The 23,156-nt window shown below is 42.7% G+C and overlaps 1 protein-coding gene across 1 annotated transcript in view; it reads right to left on the bottom strand.

The window, feature by feature from the left end:
* The window catches only part of ASPG (asparaginase), a 46,960-nt gene extending 28,891 nt beyond the window's left edge, over positions 1-18,069 (bottom strand). The window contains exons 1-6 of the mRNA XM_040601365.1: positions 17,856-18,069; positions 11,418-11,547; positions 7,841-7,952; positions 5,498-5,623; positions 3,922-4,005; positions 2,752-2,878 (exon numbers count right to left, since the gene is read on the bottom strand). Of these exons, the coding sequence (XP_040457299.1) occupies positions 2,752-2,878; positions 3,922-4,005; positions 5,498-5,623; positions 7,841-7,952; positions 11,418-11,547; positions 17,856-18,033 (757 nt within the window). The 5' untranslated portion in view covers positions 18,034-18,069. The remainder of the gene's footprint in view (positions 1-2,751; positions 2,879-3,921; positions 4,006-5,497; positions 5,624-7,840; positions 7,953-11,417; positions 11,548-17,855) is intronic.
* Positions 18,070-23,156: the final 5,087 nt, after the last annotated feature.

Raw genomic sequence — 23,156 nt, 5'->3', positions numbered from 1 at the left:
GTACAGTCACATGGGCTCTGTCTCTCCCCTACACAAATTGTTTTTCATCATATGGTCCTGTATATGTGCACCACTCCCAGATGTTACATGCAAGTGTGATGAAGAAAGTCCAGCCATGGTGACAAAGCAAGTTTTGTATGTGCTTCTTTAGGACATTCAAGAACAGAGAACAGCAATCAATTATGAAATATACTGAGACTCTTTACACATTTCAAGTGAAATAGTCCTTGTCTCTCCTGTTTTTAAAATATGGGAGAAATAAGGTAAGGTCTTTTTTTCTTATAAGCTTTAAGATTTTAGAAATATTTTTTATTATTTCTATATTGTCCATTTCATACAGAGATTTGTGGCTCTGCTGCAAAAGTATTTCCCATCAACATTGGGTTTCTTGTTCATCCCAGGAGTGGGCTAGAATTTTTCACTTCTAACAGGACTTTGTTGTGCTATATTGAAAGTCTTGAGGAAGCTGACGTGGTTCCTCATCTAAAACTGGATAACAGGACTGTTAGGAGTTGCTAAGACAGTTAAGGATCTGGCTGAGAACACAGCCAGTTGATGGGATCAGAAATCCACTGGGAGCCTCACCTGAAGAGGGAACAGGGTGAGAAATGGATATCAAAAATGAAGGAGAGTGCTGCAGGGAAGAGGACTAAGTTTCTCCCTCTCCTCTTTGGCTCTCAAGTAGATTGTTGCTTTTAGATGGTATGCCTAGCCTTGAACAGCATGTCCTCTCCTCATTCCTGCATACCAACCCATGATCTCATTATGCTCCTCACTCCCTCCATCCTGTCACCTCTTCCCCTCCGATTCTCTGGAATTTTCATTCCCAGCTTCATTAGAACTGGGAAGCCTGAAGAAGAGTTTCTGCCCGTGGCCTTCTCCTCCTGGCATCCTCAGGCTACTCTCCATAATGCTGAAGCAGCAAGTCAGCCCTGTCTACAGGAGGATTAAGGTGTGTTATAGAAAGTTGTTTGAAAAAAAAAAAAAAACCACGTTAAAAGATGCTAGATTTGTTTGGTTTGTTTTAAAAGCCCAAGTGGTACCTTGTGTCCATGAAACCTTCATATGAGGATTGTACAAGCAAACTCAAGGGGGACAGCAATGTTTCAAACAATTACTTTGGACAAAATAAAGCAGCACTTGTAGATTGGCCATACTATAAACTATGTTTTTTCAAAATGAAACAATACTTCAATACTGACACCATCATCTTGGATAAATGATGCTACCTCAACAGGGTAATCAACTGAAACAAATCAAAATAGAGCCTATCACACCACCAGTTTTTAAACCAGAAATCCCCACTGATCTCAATGGGGCATTCTACTGAAAAGATAATGGGACCCAATATGGGCCAAGGGAAGTACTTAGTAACTTTCTCATTTTTCTACTATAGACAAGGAATCACAAAACAGTTCATTCAAATCCAAATGAAAAATAGCACGCAGTTTGCAGCTTGATTTCATTATTGATCAGTCAGTAAATGGGATTTATTTATACCCTATTTGATGCAGTTCATAAAAACCCAAGAAAGAAGATTCTCCCCAATTTACTGCAGCCATCAACTGACAGCATTGCTCTTGATTTCAGATACACCGTATTTGACAGAGCACAGTAACACAACAGTGGCTGACACTCTACTTGAGAGATGTCTTATGGAACCCTGCAGTATTTCACAGGCTTCCTCGGTTTGTATCTGGCTGCTACAGGCACAGGACTTTGATCCTGAAACTTTGTTAAGTAACTCCCACTCATTAGGTGGAAGGGATAAGTTTATTTTTCCAATTTGCAGAATGTCTGTCTCTAGTAGTGGAAAGCCTTCAGAATGGCACACTGCATGGCACAGGGCTAGATCTCCTACTGCCACTAACAGCGCCTAGCAAAAGAATTTGGGAACCCCTTCCTATTCTTATTTTTTTGTAGTAATGGAGATTGTCATGAAGTCCTACTCCTTTTTAATATACCTAGCCTATTGCAAAGCAGCTCGCATAACATGTCATATTTTGTAAAACTGTCCTTTAGTATGTTTTTCAGCAACTCCTCATTTGGCCAAATTCCAAATGTGTCTCTCTCCTCCCCTCTCCAAAGGGTGCCATTTATCCAAGAACAGACATCAATACATTAATGACTTCGTAAACAGGTACTGAAACCTTCATGTAGTCTTTCCTCTTCTTAAAAAAAGAGACACACAGAAATTACAGGGAGCCCGAGTTAGTTTAGGGGGAAAAAAAAACAACAAACTTATTCTAGGTCTGCTGTTTCCAATGTGCTTGCAATTTAGACAGGTCCTAAATATCCAGTAAAACTTACACAATGACATGCACCAAACAGAGAATCTGTTGAAGCTGCAAGTACTCTGCAATAACTCTTTTGCCTGATTTCAGAGCCCAGCGTGGTCATTAACGAGATTAAACTCTTTGTTCTTTCAGTCCTCACTCCCTCATTTTTATCTTCAGAGCAAGCACTTTCATAACACAGGGGCAACATTCCCTCTGGTTAGTCTGGATCTTTAGTCAAAGTCAGTCTAGCACACATCTATATTCAATAGATAAATGCAGTTGAGTCACAAATTCTCAGTCTTACTAATATTTAAACATTTTCAGAGCAGGTAAGGTGGAGTCAATCTACAAGGCTTGCAAAGATATTTGCATTTACAAACTGCGTTTCAACTACTCAGGCACAGATTTTTTTCAGCTAGAATTCTATTGCATGTGGCATAAATTACAAGGCTTAAGAGATGATCTTGCTTACTTGTAATATCAACCTCAGCATTTGCAAGTGGAGGCAGGTTAGGTGAGGAAAAGGCATTGAAACTCCCAGCATCCACCTTAGTCACCCTATTTCCCCTGTACAGTTTATTATAAAAATACAGGCACACCTGCAAGACAAGTAAAGAAACAGGTCTGAATAAGCCAGTAATTAAAAGATTCAGTAGATAAATACTGTAGTCTGTCCTTTATAAAGTGTTTTCTAAATCTTTAAAGCAACTCAGAGGCTAGTAGATGTTTACAACTCTTAGCCTTTCAAAAAGGGTTGGCACATCTGTCACACATTGGTTAAAGAATTTAAGAACAAAACAAGTTAAGAGCTAACTAGTTTCATAATCCTCTCATGAGGCATAGTCTAGGAGACAGCAGATTTGCCTGAGTCCACTTCAGAGACAGAGGAAAGAAACAGTGTGGACTTATTAACAAATTCATCAGTTACATCTAAATTCAGAGTTCAAAACCTTAACAAAAGGCCTAGTGAAAACGAGGATAACTTTCAAGTTTCCACACAAATAATTACGTTCCTTCTCAAATCCCTCTAAGTTTGTCAATTGGAATTTGAAGGAAAAGAGATACCTCAAACTGTTATTAGTTACAGAGATCTTGGCCCGTCAGCTATTGCTGTTGTCTTACAAGAACTGGCTTTAGGAGCACGGCAGAAGTGAAACAAGGTGCACCTAGACCAGTTTTCTCCCTGATTTTCAGGCTGCACAGCATCAACAACTTTAAAGCCGGGGTGCTGATACCACGGAGGTACTTCCATGTCCATTAGGTATATCACCCTCAACACTTCAGCCTTCAGGAACTTGAGTCAGAAGACCCTCCTACCAGTTCTAGAGCAACTTTAGAACTTCAAAGTAACTTGGTTAAAAAACTGACTATTTGCAAGCGAACCTCTGATTTCAAGTCTGCTGCAAGGTGTATTTCAGACTTGATAGTCTTTACAGGTTGTATGTGGGCTAAATGGGATATGACTTCTGAGAAAATGGCACATGCTTTGCCATGCAAGTGCCTGTTACCTCAGCAGAATCCATTTATCTTCCTGTTTAAGCACAATTCCATACTGCCTACTGGGTATTTTGAGTATGTAAATATGTGTCCTGGCTAGAAGGAGAAAAGTAGCTTCTGAGACAGTCTTCACAGGCAAACAGACCTCAGGAATCACAAACTGCCCAGCAAACAGCAGTGCCCCCAGAAGGTTGGCTCGGCCGTCATTCCGTAACTCGTATATGGGCACCTGAAGAGCAGAGACTGAAATTACACCCTGTCCCTTATGTAAAGCCAACACAGCAGAAAAAAAAAAATAAAGAGCCCAACTTATGCAAGACAAATACATTATAATTTATGTAACAATTATTTATAACAAATAAAGTCTCTTTCTTTATCCAAACTATTTTAGACTGTAGCAGATGGCAGGATTTCCTTCTGTGCTTAACAGACTTCCATGATTTAAATGCTTAAAAGCTAATATAGAGATGATTCTGGTGTGATTAAGCAGATTAAGAGACTGATTCAGGAAAAATATAAAAAGTAGAAAGCAGGCATAGTTAAACTGACCGAGCGTGGGAGAAGTGACTGTACAAGAGAAAAAGCAAGGCAGATCATACAGAACTGCCACTATGGGCTTCACAACAGCTCTCTTGCACCATCTTTTCCCATAGTATAGAAAAACTGAGCCAGCAGGTTAATACTGACAGAAAAGAACAAGATTAAAAACAGAAATTTGGTCTGCTGAGTGATGACTTCCATGCCTTTTCAGATTGCTACTTTATTAACAGAGTCAGAGCTCCTTTCAGCAGCGGGAAAAAAAAAATAAAAAAAAAATCACATGCCTTCATTGCTAGATAATATGTCAGGCAAATCTCCAAGCAATAAAGCCAAAAAGAAAGTAAAACCTCGAATATGATGTATCACAACTAGACTGCCCCATGTCAGGACAGTAAGTGGGAGCATAATCCTTCTTAGACTTTTGTATTTTGACTTCAAATAGACCACATGTGAAAGGGAGGTTATGAGATGGGGGAGGGGAATTTTACTGTGCAATGTTTCATCTCTCCTTTGTGATTAGAGCTGTATTTTATGCTCAAGCAAGCTATTCTAGTAAGACAACCCCTCCCCCTCAGACAATATGCAAAGGGCTGATTTCCAGCTAAGAGAATGAAAATTAATAAATGTAGCCTTTAGAGGAAAGGAAATAGAACATGTTAGATGCTTTCTGGAATAGAAATTATCAAAAATGCATCTAATGCTTAGAGATTATTAAAAAAATGGTAAAGAATGCAACAATGAGTAACGTAAGACAGGATAACAACTGATGAAGTAAAAAGTGATAAGCTTCAGGGCTTTAAGGAGAAAAAAAAAAAAAAAAAAGACAGCTAACAACCAGCAGCCACCTGAGGCTGGAAAGATGCTTCTCATATAAACCGATTAATACACAATGGCCAATGACAGGCTCTTATATCTTTCTCTGAAGCATCTGGCCCCAGACATAATGAACTACTGGTCTGATTTGGTACAGAGTTGTAAAGTCATTAATGATAAAATTATGGGGCAGATCCTCAGCTGGTGAGCCTGTCAGCTCTCACAAATTTCTATCAGCGCTGTGACCATTCACCTTGGCCAGAGGCCTCCCCTGCACTACCAAACTATACAGTGATAATCAGGATGCTACCTAGTTTTCCATATAAAAAACAGAAATTAAGCTTCTGACTTCAAATTAAGTCCATTACCTGAGATCCTGTCAGAACAATAGTTTTACCCAGGTTCTCACACATGAAGGATAAGGCTGAAGCTGTGTAGGCCATGGTGTCAGTGCCATGGAGGATCACAAAACCATCATACTTTTCATAGTGCTCCTGGAGATGGAGAGACAGTTTCCACACTGTTAGAGCAATGCACCGGCATCAGCAAGCCAGGTACATACTGCATCACTTTCACTGAGGCAAGCAACGGCATAATACTTTAAAGGGTACCACACGCATAACGCGTCCTAAAGTTATCCTGTTTTCAGTTTAAATACAATTAAGGGTTAATAGGACACTAAACACTAGAGCCGCTAATTCTAATTATGGAACAGTCAAAGAGATTCTTCTATGTATACATATTAATGCTGCATTTTTAAAGCAGAAGACTGCTAATTAAGAAAAGCTTAGCAATGGCTTTAAACAAGAATGTTAACATATGCAAATTAGCCGTATAGTCTGATTTCTTGTTGCCGCTTTTACTTTAGGGATTACACCATTTACAGGAACAGATTAGGCAAACCAAGGCTATCATAACCTATAGGAAAAACGGTCCATTTAATCCGGGTGGCAGAGAGGGAAGTTGTCAGTGTACGAGTGCCCTCTCCTGTTGAAAAGTCACCTTTTCTGCAGCAGCATGTGCCTTCTGCCCCAAAAGAGGTGATTTTTGAGAAGTCCCTTAATCAGGCACGCACAGATGCAAAAAGGGAATTTAAGAGTAACTTTCACCTACATAAAATTCCACCCAGGAGTTGTTTGTTTGGTTTTCTTTAATGCAAAGCATGAATCGCACAGTTCATCCTGTTGGAATAAGTTCATCTGCTGGCTTTTTGGAGGAAAAAGGAATCGGTTCCTCAATTTTACGTGATGCACACAGTAAACACTGTAGTGAAACACTGATGTCCCTGATGCCATTTGGTAACACAGAAAGGATTACATAAAAGTCTGAGCAAACATATGAAGTGCCAGTGGGGGAGGAAAACAGGGGGTTTGCAATAGAATTAAATAAGATCTCTTTTTAATTACTCTTATGCTACAATAGGCATATGTGCTTGGCATCTTCTGATGACAAGGTCACCTCCAAACTCCCACAGATTTCTACTCATCCTTTTGCTGTTTCTTCACTGATACTCATGCCTGCATGTTACTACCTACTGGAGGTTTCAGGGGACCTCTGCTTGTCTCTAACAATTAGCCAGCAGAACAACCGCTAGCGCTGCAAGATCTTCCAGTAGGCCAAACTACAGCGTGATGCAAAAACCACGCTGTAGTTCCCAGTGCAGTAACAAGGTCAGTCAGTCTCAAGAAGACCTAACCCCTGCTCCATCCCACACACCAGGCTCCATCCCTTCTCTGCCCTGGCAAGATGCATTCAATAGCAGGAGTATTGTCCCTAGTTTGGTGGTTTCTGGATTAGAGCACTTAAGGGTGAAAGACTATTACCTGAATCTTCAGCATTTTTCCCTGCATTATTGTACTGCTCGTGTGCATTGCTACAGCTTGGTCAAGGAAGGAAATCTACACTACAAAGCTCACTACCACAGAGCGAGCTTGAGTGGAAGAGCAGTATCTTACTAGGCCCACGGTTATTTCTTTCTAACAGCTACATATCAATTCCTGTTGTATTTCAAATGTTTCACATTTCTACTTTCTTAAAAGCACATAGCTAAGTTTGGACATGGAAGCAGAGAAATGCTGATTTTTTTTTTAATCTAGAGAAGGAGGTAATGAATTTATGCATATATGCAGAAATATCCAGGGCTTTAAACATATCTCAGTGTGGGAAACCTAACCATGATAGCATTTTTTCAACTGCCTTTGGCTTTGTAGCCGGTAAAGTGCATCTGTGTCTAAAGTAAGAAAGGCATGAAGACATGAAATTATTTTCTACGTCAATAGCCAACTATTAAGCTATTTGAACACTCAAATTATATGTAACTAAGTCACTTACACCTAAGAATTATATTCACTGTCAAAAAATATTGAATACAAGTCAACATTTTAGACAATATCAGCCTACACGTTGCATACCTTAATCATAGCTACAATTTTCCTATTTATTTTCTTGTACAGAATGATGACATGGCTTATCATTGCATGAACTATATAACTTTAATGAGTTTGCAACATTTTGAAAAGAAAAAAAAAAAATTCAGCAAGCCTTGCAAGCATAGTACTTGTTACTTTGCAAGTAACTAAGCAAGGTACATAACATTTACATTTTAAATTAAAAAATACATACAGCACTACTGAATTGTCTTATCTTGCTAAGTATACTAGATATACTGCTGGTTTCATTTAAGCAACAAATGAATTCTTATCCCATAGTACCTCAAGTTTTCTTGCAATTTTGGCCCAGTCCTCTGGTGTCATGTTGGAAGAATCAAGCAGCGGTGAGAGCTCCAGGATTGTGTAAAAAATTCTTTTGTTTTGCTTAGAGACACTATGAAGAAAGACAATCGAAAAAAAATAATTCTCAGTAATATCAGCTTATAACCTCCATTTTTTTTCCTCTAAATCAGTAATTTTCACCATTTTCCTCCCCACCCCCCAAGTCTATGGCAAAAAAATGGTTTTAAATTTGGAACATTACGTTCCCAGGTTAGAAGTTCATGGCTTGATGTGGTTTAAAGCACTAATCCATAAATTTAACTTCATAACAAATATAATTTGGGAGGTGGAGAAAAGCTGGCAAAACTAACAATAGAAAAGAAGAACCCAAACTTACTTTCTTTAAGTTTGGAACTGAGTTCTAACAAAAGTTGATACAAAGCTTTATGGTTTAAAAATGCTTCATAAGCTATTGAGAGGAATCTATAAAGCTTCCAAAGTTTATTGGGGGTCAACAGAAGAATTGCAACAACCTTTTGATCCTTTTATAAATATAAATAGATACCCTATAAATATATACTCTTTCCTGACACAAAGGGTATTTTCTCTTTAGAGTCTTATAACTGGGATTCATTTTTGTGGCCTTTAGAAGGTCCACCCTTCTCAGTTTCTCTGACCTCAGATTTCAGAAAAAACTCTCTTGGTTAGTTAAGATCTTCAAGTAAACTCTTGCCTTTGTTAATAATAGGCTAACTTTGTAAATGTGATGTGATCATAGCAAAAATCTTAAAATACTGGCACAGTATTGAAGTATTTAAAACTGAGGCCTTGGGACTATAAACGCTTCACTGGCAATCAGTTATTGGCCACTAAACAAGTGCAACCTTGACAGCTGGGAAAAGACTGCTGTAAGTACAATAAAAACAAAACAACCATGCGAGTGGGAAAAGACACAACCCAAAACAAAAACTGACAGTCAAGCAACAGGATAAAGTACCTGTGAGGTTGAGGAATGTAACGCTTCCAAGCATCATGCAGTGTGTAGCCCAGCAGATGGAGACCAAAGATTAAGAAGCGTTTACACAGTGAAACATCTTACAAAAATACACCATCCCAAATTTGGAGGGGACTTACCAAAGGTGATGACGGCTATGGAATCACAGTGGGATTGTTGTAGCTCTAAGCATACTGTCTGCTCTCCCTGCCTCCAAGGGCCACCGGTCTCCCTTTGCCCACCTGCCTATCTCAAGAAATCTGACTCTTCAAAGAGCTTTGATTTGCCAGCCAAACAGACCGCATACAGGGCATGTGTCTTACCCCACAAAACGTGCGCACTTCTCATTAACTTTCTAGCCACTGAGAACAAAGTCAACTAGGTATAAATTCAACTTGGCAGTTAAGATGTGGGGTAATAAAAGAACCCTACTCCTCCTGTTTTCTGCTACCTTTCTGAAGCTTGGAAGGGAATAGAATATCCACCATTTTCACCCATTCTTACATTAGCTGGAATATGTTCCTATTTAGCAATGCAGTGGCCAAGATGCAGCTAACAAAGCAGCACTGCGAGCAGGCCAGCTCTGCTGACCCCTTCTCTTTTCCAGGCAGAGCCATCCAGAGCATGTTTGACAGGATCATCTTCAGAACGTTCTCAATGTTTTTCCACTGCCTGAGGATGATGGAAAGGTCCCTGCCAGCTGTAACTGTGATAAATACTTGTACATTTACACTGGAAGACAGCCAAAGGCTATAGAAAAGACGAGGATACTGCATGGATGTGTAAAAGTTCCTGAAATATGGTGCTTAGAGCACAGAAAAGTTGATTACCTTCCTTCAGCATTTGCAGAAGAGTTTTGTTCCCACTTGCTATTCATGTATATATTTATAGCAATATAAAATATGTAAAAAAAAAGTCAATTATCAGTTGATCAGCTAACAAAAACTGCAGACCCACTCCCCTTATGAGGCCTGTAGGACAGCTGCGTACAGCAGGAAGCGCATTTAAAAAATGTGCAGTTTTCGTTCATAACCAACTGACATACTGTACCAAATAAGTTCAGACTTCATATGAAAAATTGCCTAGATGGATATCACATTTACACATGCTAAGAGTAACTTTGGAACTCAGTTGAAAATCTGTGTAAAGAAAGTTCCCCCAAGGATGTGCTGTTGAAATAAAATATGACATACCGACACCAGAGACTGGTCTAGTCTATGACTTTTGATGCCTTTCTAAAAAGAGATTATATTATTCCTTTTACATCGAGGTCATCACACAGATATACAGAGTTCACAAAATACTCCTATTTTCTCCCCTCAGAAACTCATGATATTTCTTAACTGCCTGGTTAAAATATCACTCGGGCAGCACAAAACAGAAAATGGCAAATTGCCATGACCAGCTTCCGGAACAGCGCTCAGCAGCACCAAAAAAACAAAACAAGGTTGTTTTTGAAACCTCCGTTTTTGATGTGAATGATTGGTTTAAGCTTTCTTGTTCTTCAGGGAAAAGATGTGCCAGAAGTATATTTAAGACTCAAATGGGTATATTAGTGTAATTTTGTTGTATTTCAAATCCCTTAAAGTATGTAGAAGTTATTTGGTCACAAGCACAGTATCGTAACAGCTCCATCTTTCTTTGTATAGCCATCGTATTTAACACAAACTGTTCATATCAATACTGCTCCACTGGGAGCCCATTCGTTTTCCCTTTACCCCTTTCTCTGCCATCTGCCTTTTAAGTGGTTACTTTTAAAAGCTTTACACAGAGGAACTCAATATAAAATAGAAAGAACTTAATAAACCTCACATTTCCTTTGTATGCCTTGATTTTCTCCTTAAAAATTAAATATCCATTTTTACTCTTACAGCAAAACAGCTGTAGTCCCATTTACCTTTGAATGACTGCGTAAAGTCATTCTTTGCGAAAAGTTAACATGTTTACAGGGGTACAGTCATGCACCACAGCTGGGGAATATCTCAAATTAGCATATTGCCCTCTAAAGAAAACCTATAAGCTTATTAATCCTTGCCCAACAGTTAAGAAGCAATGCAGATTAATTATAAGCCCATTGCTTATTATCATAATGTTGCATAAATTTGGGAAAGACAATCAGCTTTTGGTTTTTTTTAAAAACAGAAGGCCTGCAGAATTAAAGCATAAGGCCTACCCACAGATGCATTAATTAGATGCTGCTTTTTCAGATACATGCTGAAGATAATTCACACAGACCTGTATATACAGTTTTCTTAGTTTCTATAGAATATTTTTATGCTTTCACAGTAGTAAATTAATATCCAAAACAAGAAAAAGATACAGGACTAAGTTTCCCAGAATGGTTACTTGTTGCCTAATTAAAAAGTTATTTCTCAATCAGTTCTAAGGCACTTCATTACAAATATATCAAAACAGACATTTTCTACCATGCCAGACATGGTGGGCTTTTTCCTTTTAAGTCAATATAGGCATTTTTGCTAATCTCATAATGCCTTCTTCAAATTAAATGTTTGGAGATGTAATTACTTGAAAATCAACAGGATCTTTCCTAACCCTCCCTCTTCCCAAGGAAAATGTACTTACGGGAGCACCAATGTGTTATCTGGAATTTCACGGCCCTTGTTCTGTTTTATTTCCTGGACGTATGCCTCATCATGCAGCATCGGCATGGTTTTCAAGCTGCTTACTAATTTATTTGCCTCAGGAGCAAGACCTTAACAACAAGGAATAAATGAAATAAAGGATCAGAGATGGAAGGAAGCGAGTGGCACAGTAAGGAAGACATCAAGTTACACAGCTGTTCGCCCATCATTCCAAATGAAATTTAAGGAGTTGCCAGTTTAAGAACATGAAAACCAATGATAACCAATAAATCTCCATGCAGTTATTCTTTTCTTGACTTGAAATAAATAAATCCTTTATTTAAGAGAAATAATGTTACAAATCTCCTCCATATCAAATATTTATGCTCTACCTATTTGTTGTGTGTTTGCAAATACTGACCAGCAGTATGGGCAGGAAGCCAATTTTTGCAGCTGTAGCAAAAAGCTACCATTTTCTTTTACATTTGCCATAAGTACATTCTGTACTTAGCGGCAGAAGACTTAGAAAACACCGAGCATAATTTTGTACTATGAAGTCTGATATTTTTACCTAAGCTTCTTTGCCTACAGCAGTATTGGCACAAACAGCAAGGTACTAGTGTAACTACCTTGGAAAGCTGCATGTTACGTGTCACTGTCAATAGAAATAGCATTTCCAGAGAGAAATAAAATACATAAAAGAAAGCAAAACCAAATCCCACAGTAGGTATTAGGCACTGACAGATACAAAGATCTCTATGTATACAGAGATACAGAAAGCTCAGCTTCCCAGAAGAGTCTTAACTAAGTGCTCTAATCACTCTCTATTGAATAGGTACTTTCCATTAGCAGGTTTGGGACTGAACATCTCAACTGACAAGAGGTAGAGAAGGTGCATAAGCTGCTGAACAGAAAAAAATTATAAGTGTGGGTGCATCTTAAACTCTGTTCACTCACTCTCTGCCTATGATGTTGTCTTTCTCTCAGTGGCAGGGACCCTTAAAATGGCTGGGGCTTAAATTAGCCTAGGCACCTTTAGTGTTTGCTGGATCTGCAGGTGACCTGGTTGTAACTAGGGATGTCACAGGGAAACTGCATGGCATTCTCTGTTAGTCAGAACAGCACCTGAATTTTTGACGTTATGACCCTTAGCATCATAGATCTGAGATAATTTCTGAATCTAACTTGCAACTCATCTCCCAATACCCCGTTTCAGGAATGACAGCGGCAGTGCTGGCATCCAGAGTCAGAAGCCACCCTGGTTTTTTTAAGTCTGACTTTTTGAGATGTTTTTCATTCAAGGTACTTCCATCAAAGGTACTTCCTTCTCAACTTCAAGATTCTACTGGCATTACTGTCCAGTTCAGTTCAATCTCAGCAAATGTCTTTTATAACACCTGTTCAGATGGTGAACAAACTCTCAAACCTCATTATTCTACTTCTGCTAGTTCTAGTCACTCCTAATTTGAGGCAAAGTAATTATGTCCTATTTCCTCATTCTTCTGTGTGTTTAAACGTGATCCTTTTCTAACTTGGCATTTGTATTTTTTTTTCTTCACCTTCAAACAGAAAAGTTAATTTAAAATATTCCAAAACACAGAGAGTATTTTCAATAGCAATTCTATCTTTTCCCATTTACTTTCCAAACAGATGGAAAAATCCTTAAGGACTCCCTAATCTCCCTCGTGGCTTGCCTTAAATAGTTGGCTATGAGGAGGCTTGCAACTTTTCTCACAGGACAGCAACAGCATTTGAGTGGATTTGTTTGGATTCCTGCTGGAATACTTCGTTTTACAAAATATACTTCACACGCTTTCAAGCCTTGGATGTTTCCTTCATTCAGCTATAATCCCTGCTTTTCTATTAAGGACATTCCTAGCTTAGTCACAAATGGCCACTTCTGCTCTGCTTGGGCATAGAGTCATTTTGGCTTTGAAATGCAGCCCAGTTCCAACTGTTTCTGGGTGTTTTCTGATTATTCTTGTTTGTCCAATGCTCATCTTGCTCTGAATATTGACAATGGATTAGACTGTTTAGGTTTTGTATTTGCCCCAGGAACCGGAGAACTGATGTACATTAATATTCTTAAATCCCTTCTCTATAAATGGCAGTTTCCCATCTCTTAATCACAACCCTGTCAGGATTTTTCTGTAATTGCTTGCACTGAACTTAAACCTTTTTTTAAGGCATTCTGCAGATGTATCCAAGATGACCCACTTAAAATTTGTGCGGTCCTCTGAATATCTCCACGTTTAGCAGTGTTTTCTGCTTTACAGCTTCAAGAAGCAAAGGCAGGGGAACTCAAGTGCAACTGCTTTAAGAACACTTCTACTTTACTATGCATGGAAAACATCTTTTGCGAGCCAAGCTTGTTAACCAAGTAATTGAAGCAACTTCTCCCCTGCAGAGAAGAAGCAGGCTGTGCAATTTGCCCAGACAGCTCTCATCAACTTCTGTCCTTCCCCTCAGCTGGCCAACCCCGGCATCACAAAGCAGATGGACAAAGGCAGAACAGCAAACAAGCAACTGTGGCCGAGGAGAACAACCATGGTTCTGTCTCATCTACTGTCAAGGACTCTGCTTTTCACTCTGCTGCTATAGATAACACAATTAGAGCTACTTGCCAATCAAGATATCCTGTAACCTGTGCTGCAGCAGAGAACAGGGAGCTGGAAAAGCCCGATGCAGCTGTGTCAGTGGGGCTGTGCACCCAAGAAACCACAGATGCTGTGGAAAAGGAGCCTACTGTACATCAACATGCTGAAGCCATCATTCCCAATCCTAACCAACTCTCTAAGCTAAGCAATACAACGGACTTTGCTAATCCAGTTTTTAACCTATAGGAATATCAACACAAACAGTGCACACAGCAACAGTGCCAGATCCCAAAAGTAACGACTACATTTTGAAAAGGGAGAGAAGCAGAAAGTGTTCTCCAGAACATTAATTTCTGCAGCTGTAGTACTCTGAGCTTTCAGAAGTGAGGTGAGTTTCAAACAGAAAAAGGTTTGGACTACAGCAGCCAGTCCTTCAGCAGTCCGGAATGCCTACAAAAGACAGATAATTAACTAAGCTACCCAGGCAGACTCTATTCCAAGATAAGTAATTTGTCTGAAGAGATTTAGCTTAGTTCTACTTGCATTTGTTGGGTGGGGTTTTTTTTCTTAATATTTCAGGTAAAAGCTAGGAAAGAGATTCAGCCCACAAGCCCAAGGAAAAGATCTTCCTGAAGGCACCAGCACAGGAGGAACATGAACACAAACTTGATGCAAAGATCAGTATCACAGTAACTTCACTAAGGAATTTGGTAAGGTTCTCTTTCTGAAAGGGACTACTGGTAAGCCAAAAGCGGCCACAGGAGGAGGGAACAGGTAGGAGGAAGTAGAAGGAAGAAATTTTTAACATGCACTGAAATAGCTTACTTGATAGCAAAAACATAAATGCTGAGGGAGTCTGCACCTGAGTCTGGCTGTCACCCAACTCAAACGAACAGGAACAGATTATTCATCCTCTACAGATAACTCCTTCACAGGTAACCTGTAAATGTGCAGAAAGTCCAACAGGTCCAAGACAGGCTGGAGCTGCCACCCACGCACAGGGCAACAGCAGAACCTCTGCAGGACGTTTACAATCAAATATGATTGATAAATAACCGTTCCATACATACACAGCAAGCCCAGGGAATGTGATTGCACCAGTCTTGTATTCTGCAAGGAATACGTTCCTGTGCAGAGCAGTCCCTGTGTACATTAGGCCTATCAAAACTGTCTGATTTTAAAAATGAAACTATCTTCTCCCAGCAACTAGAAAGCCCACAGAAAAAGCTAGCTTGATCCCTTCACTTTGAGCAGTTGCTGCTATGAAAGCTCACATGCAGCTCCAGGAAGATACTTCTGTTCCCCTTGTTTGAAATAAAACACTTGTAGCTCTAGATATGATTGTAAACAGGCACTTCCTATCTACTGATTAATAAAAGAAATGAGCATCTATTGTTTCTTCCTTTGAGGCATGCTGCCTTTCCCATGCCCTTTCACCACCTTCTGTCTGAACACTCGAGACTGCCAGATATGCCGAAAGAGGTACTCGGGCTGCTCTGCTGCAAGACCTGTGTATGAAAAGCAGGCTGAAACCCTCACCAGGATGTAGCAAGTCAGCATCACTGGATCATAACTGTCAGATTGATTGTACTTACTTTAATGATTGACACTTGTTAAGCAAGAGGAAATAACAACAAAAAAAAAAACAGGCATACAGGATGAGAAGAGGTTATGGAGTTCATTTCTAAAAAGAGTAAGACACATTAGTTAAATTTATGTGCTTAAAAAGGGTGTTTGGGAAGCTAAAACAATACAAGCAGGAAATTATTTCACCATAAACACCACAGACTGAAAGCAAAACCACCATATCTCATTTGAAATACAGACTTTTTTTTTTTTTACAACTTTGATAGCTTAAACACAAAGATGACGGCCGTAAAAGATGCAGAACAACCCCTTAAAGCACCTTTGCTACAATAATAAGGATCAGCCAGCCACCATCTTCTGAGAAGGAGGGATATGTATGTAGAAAGAAAAAAATCCAGTGTAGGAAGCTCTGAGGTGAAGCCGCAAGTATTTTAATCCTACAAATGAATAGCTGGGATAGTACTTCAGGCATGGGCTTGAAATTCTGTAGTTAGGGAGGCAAATACCCACACTTCTGTACCTAGACAGACACAAGCTCTGGAAGTCCTGGGGTGCTCCATTGCCTCCCAAGTAAAGGAGGATGGAAACCAAGTAGCAGTTCATCAAAACTAGACTTCTTCCCTCCCCATCCACCCCCTGCCCCATGCATTATCCTCTTTCCCTTAATACTAAGGCTGGTAAACACGCAGACCTGTAGCAAGTGGCCAAGAAGGCCAATGGGATCCTGGGGTGCATTAGGAGGAACGTGGCCAGCGGGCTGAGGAAGGTGATCGTCCCCCTCCACTCTGCCCTGGTGAGGCCACCTGGAGTGCTGCGTGCAGTGCTGGGCTCCCCAGTTCAAGAGAAACAGGGAGCTACTGGAGGGGATCCAGTGGAGGCTACACAGATGATGAGGGGACTGGAGCATCTCCCTTGTGAGGAAAGGCTGGGGGAGCTGGGGCTGTTTAGCCTGGAGAAGACTGAGAGGGGACCTTATCAATGCATACAAGTATCTTAAGGGCGGGTGCCAAGAAGACAGGGCCAGGCTCTTTTCTACGATGCCAAGTCACAGGACAAAGGGCAACAGGCACAGACTGAAACCCAGGCAGTTCCACCTAAATATGAGGAAGAACTTCTTTACCTTGAGGGTGCCAGAGCACTGGCACAGGCTGCCCAGAGAGGCTGTGGGGTCTCCTTCTCTGGATATGTTCAAAACCCACCTGAATGTGACCCTGGTTTAGCAGGGGGTTGGACTAGATGGTGTCCAGAGATCCCTTCCCACCCCGACCATCCTGTGATTCTGTGAAACCTGCTCTTTTCCTCAGCCACATTAGTTGGCTGGTGCTTCTGCCATCCCTTGGGATCTATATGCCTACTGATTAAGGGTCTGGTGGTGCTTAGGTACCACTCCAACCAGGTTCTGCACTGGGGGACCTGAGGGGTTGTTGGGTGAGTTTGGGCACCTACCTGCCGACATTTAGGAGCACCTGAAAACACACAGCATATCCCTGAAGGTACCTAAAAAGCTTTGAGGTAAAAATGCAGGCTGTCCACTGAGACATCTCAGAGTTCAATTTTGGATTTAAACTTTTTTCAGCTGGTGGGAGGGCGTTTGGCATGTCAAGCCTTTTCTCCTACGTAAGTCTCACCTTCCCTTGGTACAGTAAAGCAGAATTCTTCAATGATTTCCTCAAAGGAATTCAAGAGCTTGCAGGAGAGCAGCAGAAGGCTGCCCAGAGGCAGGTGAGTGCAGATTCTGCACCTGATCTCGCTCATTTTGACACCTGACAGCACGTATGCTGCCAGGCTTGCAGCAGCTGCAGGTACCTGTCAGGTCACCACCTGAAAACCCTTGGCGTGGCCACCACCTCCAACAGCCCGTGCTCTTCACGCAAAGCAGATGCTCTCCAGGTAGCCTGGTACAGCAGCTCTTTTGGGGCTAAAAGAAGAGATCGCACGACTGCCATGATTAAACTGGTTTCATTTTCAGCGTGTGAAGGAGAGGAGAAAGGGCTCGTACTTGAGGAAACGTGCTGCCCTGTGCCCGAGCCTGCCCCAAGCAGCTGCCGGGCTCACCCCCCGGCAGGACGCCTGCCAGCCACGCTCCCCCAGCACCAGCCGGCCGGCGGAGCGGTGGTTACGGGAAGGCACACACATCGCCGGCGCCGCTGGCGGCAACCGGGAGCGGCCCGGGGATGCTGAAACCCTCGGGGCAGCGACGGCCCCGGTCCCCCCCGCGCCCCGCGCAGCCCCGCCGCCCCCCCGCAGCCCCTCACCCTTGACGTCCTGCACCATGCCGATGGTGCCGCCCGTGTTGATGACCAGCACCCGCGCCTCGGCCGCCGCGCCGCCGGCGGAAGCCGGGGGACAGCCGGGGGGCTCCTGCGGCTCGGTGTCAGCCAGGGCTCTGCCCAGGGGACGCACCCCCCCGGGGCGCTGTCCCGCCGCCGCCATCCCCTCCCGAGGAACCGCTACCTCCCGGCCCCCGCCCCAGGGGAGTTATAGGGCGGCTGCGGGGACGCCCCTTCCCGCCCCCCCGGCCGGACCGGCAGCGGGGTGGGGCCTGCCCGGGCCGCGGCGCTGCCCAGAGGCGGGGGGAGCCGCCATGCCCGGCCCCCGCAGCGGGCGGCGAGCGGGAGCTGGGGGCGGCCGTGCGGGGCGGCCGGGGGGGCCGCTCGCCGCGGGGAAGGGGAGGGAGGGAGGGGCGGGCCCGGCACCGGCGCCGCGTGCAGCACCGCCCCTTGCACTTCGCGCCGCTGCGGGGGGCGGGGCGGGCCCTGCGCGGGGCGGGGCGGGGCTGGCGGGGGGCGGGGCGGTGCGGGCCGGTCGTACTGGGGGAGAAGGAAAGCGCTGCGGCGCATCTCCGGCCAGGAGAGGGGCAGGGGGTAGACAGGGCTGGGGTCAGGCCCGCCGGGAAGATCCACGTTGTCCCCTCTTTTTTCCAGAAGGCTCTTGGGGAACAAGGCAGGAACTTGCTCTGCTCGCCTGGCCTCCAAGGTGACCTGCTCCTACCAAGCATCTCCAAGAGCAGGCAGCGTGGTACATGCAGCACCTCCTGCCCTCCGTTTCAGCTTCCAGATCTGGACCCTCAGTTTCCATCCGGGACAGATGGGGACAGTGCTACAATGCTGCCTGCTAACAACTGTAACGTGGAACGTGAGGGTTGTGCTGGAAAGGTCTCCTTGGGCAAAGATGAGCTGTGGAATACACAACAGTCAGCAGCCTGCAAAACCACAACCTGTCCAGAATGATCTCTTAGTTAAATCAAGCATCCATATACAGTCCTCTCTTGTAGACTGTATGGCAGTATTAGCCCACAAACTCCTTTATTTGAGCTCTACTGTCCACTTGAGGTCATTCACCATCAAAGGCTGGTATTTCCTGGAAACCTGTGACCACAAAATTGTTCTTGATACAGCCATATCCAACGCACAATTGTGAAAGACAGCTTCTGTTTCTCAACAGTCACGCTGAAAGTGCTCAGGGAAAAACAAGCTAATGGTTAACAGAGGTGCCCAGCCGTGCATATGTTGATACCATCTTCATCTGTGTAATTAGGACCTCTAAAAAGAAGTAAGAACAAAGAAGAGGGGGAAGCTTACTACTTCAGCCTCAGAAGCTCAGAATATTTGTCTGTTTTATCCGGATGATCATCTCTGCTGTTCTTGGCCATATCTGCAAAAAGCTGGCCCTGTTGCCGAGAGCTAAATAGCATGATCCTGAAATGGACTTTTTCCGTGCAGTACAGATACTTTAGAGTCTTTGCTGATGCAAAGAAGAGCATAGAGGAAATAGGGTTAGTAAACAGGGACAAGGTATACACAGCTACCTCATTTCAGTGCTCCATGAGAAATGGCAGCGTTATTATTGCCCATAGCCCTGGTGATGGTAATGCTGTAGTAGAATTGCCAGCATCATCAAAGCAGATGGAGTAATGCTGAAACTTACACGGCTGTGGAAAACAGTCATGTCTTCTGGTCTTATGATACCAGCAGTTCCTCCAGTCCTTAGTACCTACAAAGCTGAACTGGTGAGAAAAGAGCTGTTATTTGGAATAAATTCCATAACAGAAAGAGTGGGAATTACCGGTTTAGGGTGCAGAAGACTCACCTCCATCCTATTCTAGATTGTAGGTATAACTGAGCTCCAGATTGTATTTCACCTGTTTGTTATCAACAATGTGCTAGGCGTTTCTCAAATTTTCCTCCATCTTCCTGTAACAGTCTTCCTAAGCTTTCAGATGTAGAAGGCCTTCTTCAACTCAAATGCTTCAAAATAAAAGCATTAAGCTTCAAAACTAAATACAAATGTTGGGTTTAGTGTCTAGGTAAAAGTAATTGATACAGCTGGATTAGAGTGCAATTTTTCAGGTATAGGAATTGGGGAGCTGTGATGAAAAAGGTGATGTTACAGGTATTTTACAGAAAAAGCTAGAAATGTGTGTACCTTAAAGACTCTGGAACTCAAAGAGGTTAAGTGTTAGAAGGGGGGCGGATTAACCTTTGGCATAAACCAAAATTACCTGTATTAAGGCCTATATTGGTGTCTAGCTGAGATACTGGTTTTACTTCTGAGAGACATGTTTGCAAGGCATGTGGTAGTTTATTTTGAGGATCAGATGTGAGATCAAGTACAAGGAGGCTGAAGCTGATTTCAAGGAAATTTGGTAAGTCTTCACATCTGTTATCATGAGATTTGTTATTACTGGCCAGCTACAAAGCAAAATTAGCAGAGTAACTGGCAAAAAAACAAAGAGCCAGTTCCTGAGGTCAGTGATGCTGAGAAGCACAGTCTGCATGAGCTGACAATGAGCTGCCATGCAAGTACATTGAGGCAAAAGCTGTAACCTAAGTGCCTGAGTTACTCAGTAAACCAAAGGAAGAACATGCTTTCTCTATGAAAGTGACAGGGACTTTTAGCTCTGGGTCATATAAACTTAGTTTGTACTCTGTGATGCAACTTTTAAATAAAATGTAACTCTATTTCAAGGTAAAAATATGTATTATGGGATGGTCCAAGCAATTTCTTCTGCTTCTGATTTCTGTGACTTACTATTCCAACAGAAATAAATTTTATGCACTCCCTCCAGGCTGTCAATATCTCTTTTGAACTGGGTGGCCCCAAACTTGGCAGAGGATTCCAGGTATGTATGGCCTCACAAGTGCCAGGTAGAGGGGAGTAATCATTCCCCTTGATCTGCTGGCTATAATTGTCTTGCTAATGCAGCCCACCCAGCCTGTTAGCTTTCATTGCTGTAAGGGCCCTTTGCTGACTCATACTTGACTTGCCCATAGACCCCCAAGCCCTTTTTACGCAGATGCTACTTAATTTTTCAGTCTCCAGCCTGTACTGATTTATGCAGTCATTCTGTCTTAGGTGCAGGTTCATGTATTCGGCCTTGCTGAATTTTATGAGGTCCCTGTCAGCCCATTCTTCTGGCCTGTTGAGGTCTTGCCTTGCATTTCAGGTTGGACAATTACTCTGCTTTTAGTTTGTCCTTCGAGGTCAGCCAGCTCTCCTGGGCTCCTTTCCACTTATAACGGCCTCCCAAAATATCTTGCCTACTAGACTGCTGAAGAAACCAAAGTCTGCTCACCTGAAGTCACAGCCTTTAGTCTACTCTGTTTCTTCGTCGCTTCTGTAATAAGAAGGCTTGTTTGTGAAATATGTCCCATTTGCCTTGCACCCAAATATACCACAGAACTGCTTGACTGAAAGTAAGAAATACTTTGTAATACCCATTTGCTTCCCTTAGTTGCAAGAAGACCAAGAAGTACAGATAGCGATCGTAGCCAACATCAACATCAGACTCATTATCATAGAGTCACAGAATCATTTAGGTTAGAAAAGACCTTTAAGATCATCGAGTCCAACCGTTAACCCAATACTGCCAAGTCCACCATTAAACCATGTCCCTAAGTGCCACACCTACACATCTTTTAAATCCCTCCAGGGATATACCTAATAAGGTTTGACGAATGTTTGATTGATACTTAATTTTTAGTTAGTAACAGATGGATTACTTTGTAGCTGCAGCATAAATCAATGCTTGTTTATTTTCGACTCACCTGCTGTCTCAGAAAAGTCCCCATCATGGCAGTCTCTGCTTCCCCAGTACTAACAGCTGCACCTTTACCTTGAGGATCCTCAGCCACCACAGCCAGGGCTGCCCTTGACTGCCATTGACCAGCTCCCTCTTGTTTGTGAGCAGCAGATCCAGGAGAGCATCTCTTGTATTCAGCCTGCCCAGCACCTTTGTCAAAAAAATTGTCCTCAATGTCCATAAAACCTCTCGGATTTCTTGTTCCTCCTGCACATCGCCCTCTCAGATGTTGTGGTTGTGGACTCCATGAGAACTAGCACTTGCATTCAAGAGACGACTTCTCCCTAGCTGAAGGGGGCTTCACCTACCTCCTGTCCTTGTGAGGTAGCCCAGAGTAAGTGCTGATCATGATGGTCATTGCAGCTCTCACTGTGATCCTGGCTAGAAAGCTCTCAAAAAGCCTGCAGACCTTAGTCTGTAGAGCTCTATGCATCCCTTTACATAGAGCGCAAAGCCAGCCCCAGCCCTCACCTTCCTTGTCTTTGTGAGATGCCTGTATCTATGCACTACAGTACTTCATATGAACTCTCCCGTCATGTCTCTAATTCCCATGTCATCACAACTCTTCAGCTGCACAGATACCTAATGTCTCTAATTCCCACATTATCACAACCATCCAACTGCACACAGATACCTAATGTCTCTAATTCCCACATTATCACAACCATCCAACTGCACACAGACATCTAGTTTCTCCTGTTGGTTTCCCAGCTGTACACATTAGTATGCAGGCACCTGAAGCAGGCCCTTCTTTGTCCAACTTCCTTGGATGGGAGAAAACCTCCCCTGTTGCCCTGTCTGGGTTATGCTTCCACCCAGTGATGGACCTCACTTAAAGTGTCCCGCAGTAATTTTGCAAGCCCGTTGACAGAGATGATGCTTCCTCTCTGTCACCTGGAACCCATCCCTGGTAGTCCTTGTTCCCCAAAGACAGCTTTCTGGCTGTAGAAGCCCAAGCCCTGCCAATGACACCTGCCACACAGCTGGATGGTAATCTGCAGAACGTGTTTGCCCCAGCCCAGGTCTTTCTCTTTGCCCAGGAGGAACAAAGGAAATGTCACCTGGTGTCACATCGCAGTTGCTGCACCTAATAAACAGAAAGCAATTTGAGATGATTGTATTCCTAAAAGGGGGGTGGGTGGTGGCGGGGTGGGGAACGGCGCTTAATGCAATGCACAGCATAAAATATATCTGTAAGTGAAAAGTGGGGGCTCAGTTCCCCCTGGGCATTGCCACAATCATACTGAAACAATTTTTGGAAGTGATAAATCAGTGAAGATTAATGCAATTGCAAATAGATGGCTTTATGACACTATATTTTCAATTAATTTCAGTATACAGGCCTCTTTAGAAACCAGTTCACATGAAACACATATTTCCCAGATGTTTTATGTATTTAAATAAGTACATTCCACCACTACATCCCAAGGCATGTCTCTCACAGAGCTCTCAATGGGCTTTAACATGAACAATT

This window comes from Falco naumanni, chromosome 7 (assembly GCF_017639655.2).
Source record: "Falco naumanni isolate bFalNau1 chromosome 7, bFalNau1.pat, whole genome shotgun sequence".
In the NCBI taxonomy this organism is placed as follows: domain Eukaryota; kingdom Metazoa; phylum Chordata; class Aves; order Falconiformes; family Falconidae; genus Falco; species Falco naumanni.
Note: the sequence above shows the minus strand (reverse complement) of the source record. Positions and strands in the feature narration are given on the sequence as shown.